This window comes from Haematobia irritans, chromosome 1 (genome assembly GCF_050003625.1).
Source record: "Haematobia irritans isolate KBUSLIRL chromosome 1, ASM5000362v1, whole genome shotgun sequence".
Classification (NCBI taxonomy): Eukaryota; Metazoa; Arthropoda; class Insecta; order Diptera; family Muscidae; genus Haematobia; species Haematobia irritans.
This window is the reverse complement of record NC_134397.1, coordinates 4,225,082-4,234,622: the sequence shown is the minus strand read 5'-3', so window position 1 is coordinate 4,234,622 and position 9,541 is coordinate 4,225,082. Positions and strand designations below refer to the sequence as shown.

The following is a 9,541-nucleotide window of genomic DNA, read 5'->3' as shown; positions in this document are numbered from 1 at the left end:
TTTTTGGCGTGGAAACCAAACCTATAAGAAAAACACGGTATTATTGGCATTAATGACACTTATCGACCGGGAATGATACCAGTCGTGAATTTCATAGATTAATAAAATGTTGAATGACACTGTTCATAAGTTAGGATAGGTTTGGAGTGGTGGTAGCCCGTTAGTCACTTAATTTGTTCAGCCCATTATGATACCGCGGTGGTGAACTTCACTGAGTTGTGACCGATTCTATATTTAGTTCAATGACAAGTGACCTCTTTTTTATAGCCTTATCCGAACGGCGTTTCATATTGCTTAGAAAAGCTTTGGAAACACTAAAAAATTACAACATTGAAAAATTTTTTTAGGGTCGGTCGAAATTGAGACTGAACCTATGACTCATTAATGAATATCAATTCAAATATAAAATCTGGGATAAGGTATAGTACTTAAAATTTTTTAAATCTTTTTCTTCCCACAAATGGGTTTATTTTTGAGTAAAACGTTATCGCTTTATCATAATTTAATTGTCATAGAATTCCACTCTGGCGAAGAAGGATTCAAGCAGCTACAAAAAATATTTCCATATTTTCACACTCAAAATTTTTTTTCAATAAAAAAAAATACAAATAAATATTATAAAAATTTTAGCTATAAGCCTACCCTGTGGCGAAAGGACATCACTGCTTATTTTATGTTCAAGTACTTACTAATCAGAAATTGTAAATACTTTGCAAAACAGCATGACTATGGAGATAAATAAAAATCCAATGACTTTATAACTGCAACGCCTGTGACCTCTAGAGACCTTTTGTGAAATCAACATGTAATACATTCCAAGTGGTCTGAGATATGCTATAAATTTCAAGTACACATATATTTCTTTCCACAATTCATTTTGTAAATGTTGTCATTACACACCACAAAATGTGGGTTTCGAATCCACCTTCCACATCCACAAACCACAATGTGGATGGTGGATATGAGTTCCACTTTTGTGGGCTCCAATCGCTGTGGATTTAGTTTGTTCAACAACCCTACTATAATATGTGCTATAATGGTAATGATACTATAAAAATACCGAATCATATCTCAGAATTCGAATGTCGTTCAGTTTTCTGCGGTAAGTGCAGTCGTGAACCAAACGATTTATACAAATATCGAATTTATTTTAGACACATAATTAATCGATTATAATTTAACTGTAATCGATTACACTTCCATTTAACATTTTGTTATCTAAAAACGTTTTCTGTCTTTTATTTAATAATAAATTTTATTTCATTTTGGTTTATATAATAATTTTTAGATATAAAACCTTTTTTCTTGTCCAATGAGCTCGAATAAATTGTAATAATTAGTAGTAAAACTTTTTATATAAGTAAAATAAAATAAAAATTACATCAATTAACCTTATATTTTATATAAAGGTCTTCAACATGTCTATGGTGTAAAGCTGTTATTGTCAACTCCCATTCTTGTTGGGGATTCTTCTAAACTTGGACTTGGCACTTTGAAGACTGGATACAAAGGTGTGAATTCAATATAGCCCAATGAATTCTCCTCGCCTTCATTGATATTATTGCGCTGGGTATGTACGGATTCTTCATATGAAGGAGGAGCTAAAATAAAAGAGAATAAATTTAAATAAAACCATATTAATAGAATAATAAAGTAAAAATAAAATAGAATACACTTAAATAAAACCATATCCATTGCATATATAATATAAAACTATTAAGCTCAAAATGAAGCCTAGGGGTATGAAAGTCGAAAATTGAAATAAAAAATAGAATTTTTTAATATTCAAATTTGAATAGTAGATAGTCTACAGTTTTTTAATTCGAAAAATCGACTATTTCAAATGGTGAAGTTTGATCCTCATTTCAATTTCTAATTAAAATCGACTAATCGAATTTTTGTAAAACAGGAAGTCGACTTTTTGTAATATCTAACTTCGAAAAATCGACTACGCCAAATGGTTAAAAAATGGACAATTTGTTCCTCATTACAATTTCTAATGAAAAATATTGGATTTTTTAAATTTAAAAATCGACTTTTCCAAATTACCAAAAAGTGGACTTTTCGATTCTTATTACTATCCACAATGAAGCCCTAGCTAAGATGTCGATAACCGATTTATAAAAAAATAAAAACGATTATCTCAAATCGGTCAAATTATGATTAACATACCGAGTCCGGTATATACTTCTAACACACATTTCGTTTATAAGCCGATAATACCGTTTTATAGAGAAATATTCGCTAGGGATAAGTACGGAATTTGAACCGCGTATGTAAATATTGAAATCGACATTATAACTCAGGATTACAAAAAATTTATTTTCTCAATCCGCGGCTAAAGTTTACCCCGTCCATAAAACCGTCCAACGTCCAAAACTATAAATAATTCCAGCAATAAATGGAAGTCGAACTAAGTAAACAAGCTTTGAATTTCTTACGCATATTCGGAGTATTTAAATACAACGTAGGTGGTGCCGTTGCCCCTTTCGTCAAATCCAGACTGGTGGGTCTTTCACTGAAATCACGGGATGGCGAAGGTTGTTCATCTATCACAAAAGACCCTCTGGTATTGTTGGCCAATGGGACATTCCCTATAATTACTGGCATCGATATAACTTGACTCTTGAATAGACTTTTCATTTCGACATACATCTCCACTTGATAGACAATTTGTATGACATTACAACTCTGTATACAGGTAGGTGGTGTGGCCGGTACATGAAGTTCTTCCTTAATGCAACGGGTGCAATAGCGCAACACCGAATCACCTTTGACTTTGCTTACGGAAATTCGTTGAACATTTATACGTTTCGGATTGGTACTGGTGTAACGGACAAGCATTACCAGGGAGAATTTTACTTCCGAAACTGCCATATTGGTGTTATTTATAATTAATCCTTGTACGGGAATATTTTGGCCAGGTACAAATCCGGTTTGAGGAACTTTCAGTTCAAGTTTTAAAGGTTCGGTGGTACAAGGTCCACAGCAGAATGTGCGATAAGCTTCGCTGCTGGCAGGTATCTGTAAAAACCAAATAAATCATTTTTCTTTGGGTGTAATTTCTTCCACATTCCTTACCCTTATTTGTGGTGATTCAAAATTCAAATCTGTTATCCTTAAAACAGTAAAAGCTTTCTTATAGTTTTGATCAAATTTCCAAGGCCGCACTAGGGATACCTTAATCGTGTAACGTATGTGACCATGCATACCCTCAAACGATGAGGGACAATTGCTTGGCAATTGGCATGCAAAGGTATAGGTATGAACCCCTGTGGCAAGAGTAACTTTGGAACCTAGAAATTAGAAAAATTTAACAAAATAAATTGAATCATGAATTGCTGCCTCGTTTTCACTTACTTTGTTCGGAGCCCATCAAATAGGTGTTCGATGATAAATAATCTTCTCTGCCATAATATGTGGTTCGGGTATTGAAACGTCTTTCAGTCCAAGCAGTTTCAGCTGTCCCGGAAATTTTTAGTAAAATTGCTTTACATGAAAAAAAAAAACAAACACAAAAATTTAAAAAAATTGCATTTAAATAATGAAGAATCGAATAATGAATCACTCTTGAAAAATCATTGCAAAATCTCATTAGGTGATAACAAGACCATAAAATCGTATCTTAATCAATGTTTATTTGATCTACAACTTGTTAGAAAATATTTGTTTACATGTCGACAACAAATTCTTATAGAAATCAATTCAGTCTTATCGACATCGAAAGAAACACATTTTCTGTACCTTATTGGGTCATATAAGACACCGAATTATTGGTCCAATTGAAATCATCCGAATTCCTTATGTTTGTATCAAAGAAAGTTAACAGAAAAGAAGGACGAAATCTGAAAGAAACGGGTTGAACCCAGATTTCAGAATTGAGATAAAATGTTTACGACTTATGACAAAACTAACTGAGGGCTTTCACCAAATGTAGGAAAAAAAGAATTTCCCAATTTCCCGTTGGTAATGGGAACGAGCGGAAAATTCACAGGTTCCAATTCCTGATATCCCTCGTAAGTCCCCATGGTAGCATCACAGATATAAAATAGATGAGAAGGTTGAAATCTTAAAAGACTGAGTCATTTCCAAAATTGATCGGAGGTTCCTACCACCCGATTATGCTTTTGTTTTATGTTACGAAAATTCAGGGGGCAATTTTGCTATCTCGCTTCACATGCTGAAAGGAATCCCTTGTTCTTCGCTACAACTGAACAGCAACCATATTCACGGCTTGAACAAGAGAGATTAGTTAGAAGTGGTGTTTTGTTAATCTTACACTTTATTAAATAGCACATTAAGGCACCAGTGACAAGTCGCCGGAGACTTTTGATGGCAGCACAAGGGTTAATAAAGATACTATCCTAGGGACACATGAGGTCATTTAATACCTCAATATTGAACCAAGTTTTGAAGGTGAGGGTAGGTTAAGTTAAGCATAGTGGAAGGCCGCTAGGCTCACAAAGACTATTCAGTCATTTTGTTACCACATGTGGCAACATTGAGTGCTACGCAATCAGAGAGAATAAAAACACAAGAGAACGAAACTGTGAAGCGAAACTGCATCAGTAGATGGCAGTCCGTCCGTCTGTTGAAATCACGCTAACTTCCGAACGAAACAAGCTATCGACTTGAAACTTGGGACAAGTAGTTGTTATTGATGGTATTGCAAATGGGCCATATCGGTCCACATTTACGTATAGCCCCCATATGAACCGATCCCCCTATTTGGCTTGCCGAGCCTCTAAGAGAAGCAAATTTCATCCGATCCGGCTGAAATTTGGTACATGGTGTTAGTATATGGTCTCTAACAACCATGCAAAAATTGGTCCATATCGGTGCATAATTATATATAGCCCCCATATAAACCGATCACCAGATTTGACCTCAGGAGCCTCTAAGAGAAGCAAATTTCATCCGATCCGGCTGAAATTTGGTACATGGTGTTAGTATATGGTCTCTAACAACCATGCGAAAATTGGTCCACATCGGTCCATAATTATATATAGCCCCCATATAAACCGATCCCCAGATTTGACCTCCGGAGCCTCGTGGAAGAGCAAAACTCAACCGATTCGGTTGAAATTTGGTACGTGATGCTAGTATATGGTATCCAACAACCATGCATGAATTGGTTCATATAAGTCCATAATCATATATAGCCCCCATATAAACTGATCGCGAGATTTGGTTTTGGAACCTCTTGGATGAGCAAATTTCATCCGAGTCAGTTGAAATTTGGTACATTGTGCTAGTATATGGCCGTTAACAACCATGTCTAACTAGGTCCATATCGGTCTATAGTTATATATAGCCCTCAGATAAATCGATTCCCAATCACACAAAAATTGGTCCATATCAAGTTCATATAAGCGACACCCATATTTCAATTCTGGCTTCCTACGTACCGTGCAAAAGTCCATATCGATTCGTAATTATTTGTAGACTTACATACATTTTTGTCTAATATATACCACGTGTGAACTAACTCACAATTTAGAAAACGATTTAAGATACCACAACCCAAGTAATTCGATTGTGTATAACAGTCTTTCGTAGAAGCTTCTACGCAATCCATGGTGGAGGGTACATAAGATTCGGCCTGGCCGAACTTACGGCCGTTTATACTTGTTTATAAATATTTCCATTCTTTACATTTTTTTGGCAGACAATTTGAAATTATAACTTCCGATGCCTTTAGAAACAATTTATCAAAACAGCGCTTCGACCGCAACGTCGGTAATACCAAAGCTGCAGGCATTGTTAGACATCTATACGGTTGACATTTGTTGCTTTTGTAGAAGAGAAATTTTCGTCCTCTTGTGTTTTTATTCTCTCTGACGCAATTCCATGTTTAGCTCAATAACAAGGGACCTTTTTTTATAGCCGAAACCGAACGGCGTTTCACAAACACTCTGAAATGTCACCAGCATTACTGAGAAGAATAGTCCACCGCTAAAAATTGTTGGTATCCGGTCGATACTGGGATTGAACCTACGACCCTTTGCACCAAGGTGAGTGAGGTATATTTCTGTTATTGTAAACATAAAGTGATTGGAAACTTTCGCCTATAGTGCGTTGGCCAAATTTTGTCACAATATTTGAAATGGCTTCATTTTATGGACTTCATAGCAAACATACTAATTGGAAAATTGTATAGATAAGATTTTCTTAAATATGCTTAAAAATTTCTTCTTTAATTTGTATATACTTTATACAATATTTCTTAGAGTTGGAGCGAGATATTCGAAAAAATTTTTTTCTAATTATAATTGCGTTTATCAAAAGCCAACTACAATTTTAATCTTATCCACAAGCGTTTATTATAAAATAAAGTTGGAGCTAATAAAAACATTGAAGAATAAATCAATCAACATTTTTAAACAATGACGCTGCTTAGTGCTAATGTTTACCCTTTTCCTGAGGATTAGGGGCTATGCGAGTATTCAACTCGACTTTTGTCAATGACATCAGAAAATACAATTTTTTCTTATTGAAAATATGAAGATGAGTAATACATCTGGAATACCTCAAGTATATATCATATGAATGGATACGACGTAACTAAGCTAAAAATAAAAAAAATAATCTAAATCTCTTCACTTGATATGCTGGGAGATAATAATGTCAATTCCCCCACCAAAAAAAAGTGGAACCAAATTTGTTTATACCCCCTGTCTACGCAATGTTTTGATTAATTTATCGCTTATTAGATTCTCCCAAAGTAGCCAATCCAATTAGACATCCCTCACATACCTTGCACTTCCTTGGGTTTATCACACTTCAGAACGATAGTACCGCTTACCACTTGCCCCGCATAGTAGGTACCCGTAAGATTTTGCTCAAATTCTATATCGCAATTCACTACCATTGTGGACAAGTTACGGAGTAATACTAAATTTGGGAATTTATTTGCAATTAGTTGCTGAATTTATTCAAAAGTTACCATTAGAATGACTATAGACTCTCCGTGGTAGCGATAAGAACTAAGTGCGAATAATGGACGGACTTTAGTGGTCTTCATACGCAAAGGAACAAATAATTTAATCACAACAACAGCAACACTGGTAGAAAACTAGAGCGATGGCGATGGCTACTTCTTAACCAAAGAGGTGAGTCGAAGAGAATTTTTCAAAACAAAAATGTGAAAAATAAATGATAAGCCCCCCCAAAGTGGAGAAGAAAAGCCCAGCACATGTTCAACTCGTAGGTCTATTGACACAAGAGTTAAATATCGTCCAACCATGTGGAATCGAAACATTTGATTGTTGATATAATTCTCTAGGTAAACAATTAAAAACAAAACGACAACAAAAATAAAAATATGAATGTTGACTGGTTAATAACAGCCTGACAACTTCATTCACTTGGTATTCACAAAACTCATATGTAGCTGTGTGAAATATCCGGGAAGTATACGTTAAACAAAAAACTAAATTAGAAATTAAACCAAGGGTAATAAACAAACTGAATCTGTTTAAAGAAAATATTCCATTTTTGAGTACGAACAAAAATAGATGATGAAAAAAATCACTGTTTTGGAGGTATGTGAGAATTTTTTAGAATGTTTGATGAGTATCATTTAACAAATATTTCCGTTGTTTAATAGGCACATAGCCTATGGATAAAATTATAAGAAAATACTCTCTTGATTTAATAAAGTTCTCTTAGTTTACGAATTTACTATTTTGGCCAACAAAATGAGATTCATTTATTTGTAAAATGAACAAGTATATACGGCCGTAAGTTCGGCCAGGCCGAAGCTTATGTATCCTCCACCATGGATTGCGTAGAAACTTCTTCTAAACGTACCAAGAGGCCACAAAACCAAATCTCGGGATCGGTTTATAATGGGGCTATATATGATTATGGACTGATATGGACCACTTTTGGCACTGTTGTTAAATATCGTATACTACCACCACGTACCAAATTTCAACCAGATCGGATAAATTTTGCTTCTCCAAAAGGCACCGGAGGCCAAATCTGGGGATCGGTTTATATGGGTGTTATATATAATTATGGACTGATATGAACCAATTCCTGCATGGTTGTTGGATACCATATACTAACATCGCTTACCAAATTTCAACCGAATCGGATGAATTTTACTCTTCCAAGGGGGCTCCGGAAGTCACATCTGGGGTTGGTTTATATGGGGGCTATATATAATTATGCACCGATGTGGACCAATTTTTGCATGGTTATTAGAGACCATATACTAACACCATATACCAAATTTCAGCCGGATCGGATGAAATTTGCTTCTCTTAGGGGCTCCGCAAGCTAAATCGGGGGATCGGTTTATATGGGGGCTATATATAATTATTGACCGATATGGACCAATTTTTGCATGGTTGTTAGAGACCATATACTAACACCATGTACCAAATTTCAGCCGGATCGGATGAAAATTGTTTCTCTTAGAGGCTCTGCAAGCCAAATCGGGGGATCGGTTTATATGGGGCCTATATATAATTATGGACCGATGTGGACCAATTTTTGCATGGTTGTTAGAGACCATATACTAACACCATGTACCAAATTTCAGCCGGATCGGATGAAATTTGCTTCTCTTAGAGGTTCCGCAAGCCAAATCGGGGGATCGGTTTATATGGGGCCTATATATAATTATGGACCGATGTAGACCAATTTTTGCATGGTTGTTAGAGACCATATACTAACACCATGTACCAAATTTCAGCCGGATCGGATGAAACTTGTTTCTCTTAGAGGCTCTGCACGCCAAATCGGGGGATCGGTTTATATGGGGGCTATATATAATTATGGACCGATGTGGACCAATTTTTGCATGGTTATTAGAGACCATATACTAACACCATGTACCAAATTTCAGCCGGATCGGATGAAATTTGCTTCTCTTAGAGGTTCCGTAAGCCAAATCGGGGGATCGGTTTATATGGGGCCTATATATAATTATGGACCGATGTGAACCAATTTTTGCATGGTTGTTAGAGACCATATACTAACACCATGTACCAAATTTCAGCCGGATCGGATGAAATTTGCTTCTCTTAGAGGCTCCGCAAACCAAATCGGGGGATCGGTTTATATGGGGGCTATATATAATTATGGACCGATATGGACCACTTTTGGCATGGTTGTTAGAGACCATATACTAACACCATGTACCAAATTTCAGCCGGATCGGATGAAAATTGTTTCTCTTAGAGGCTCTGCAAGCCAAATCGGGGGATCGGTTTATATGGGGGCTATATATAATTATGGACCGATGTGGACCAATTTTTGCATGGTTGTTAGAGACCACATACTAACACCATGTACCAAATTTCAGCCGGATCGGATGAAATTTGCTTCTCTTATAGGCTTCGCAAGCCAAATTTGGGGGTCCGTTTATATGGGGGCTATACGTAAAAGTGGACCGATATGGCCCATTTGCAATACCATCCGACCTACATCAATAACAACTACTTGTGCCAAGTTTCAAGTCGATAGCTTGTTTCGTTCGGAAGTTAGCGAGATTTCAACAGACGGACGGACGGACGGACGGACGGACGGA

The 9,541-nt window shown here is 36.0% G+C and overlaps 1 protein-coding gene across 2 annotated transcripts; it reads right to left on the bottom strand.

Annotated features, from left to right (window-relative positions):
* Positions 1 to 1,227: 1,227 nt before the first annotated feature.
* LOC142220088 (arrestin domain-containing protein 17-like) lies at positions 1,228 to 7,022 on the bottom strand. 2 transcript variants are annotated; one of them, XM_075289015.1, is made up of 5 exons: positions 6,757 to 7,022; positions 3,361 to 3,489; positions 3,082 to 3,287; positions 2,442 to 3,024; positions 1,228 to 1,601 (listed from the first exon to the last, which is right to left on the bottom strand). In XM_075289015.1, exons 1-5 carry the CDS (start codon positions 6,869 to 6,871, stop codon positions 1,423 to 1,425), a joined length of 1,212 nt encoding a protein of 403 aa, XP_075145130.1. In that variant the 5' UTR covers positions 6,872 to 7,022; the 3' UTR covers positions 1,228 to 1,422. The 2 variants fall into 2 exon arrangements, with proteins under 2 accessions (XP_075145130.1, XP_075145129.1); XM_075289014.1 differs by having other exon boundaries at positions 3,082 to 3,296; positions 6,757 to 7,018.
* Positions 7,023 to 9,541: the final 2,519 nt, after the last annotated feature.

Excerpts from the sequence above, each read along its gene's own strand:
- LOC142220088 (XM_075289014.1), bottom strand. The coding sequence starts at position 6,871 with ATGGTAGTGAATTGCGATATAGAATTTGAGCAAAATCTTACGGGTACC. Across the intron at positions 3,025-3,081 it reads TTGAATCACCACAAATAAGG|ATACCTGCCAGCAGCGAAGC; the intron begins GTAAGGAATGTG and ends TGGTTTTTACAG. Across the intron at positions 1,602-2,441 it reads TTTAAATACTCCGAATATGC|CTCCTCCTTCATATGAAGAA; the intron begins GTAAGAAATTCA and ends CTTTTATTTTAG.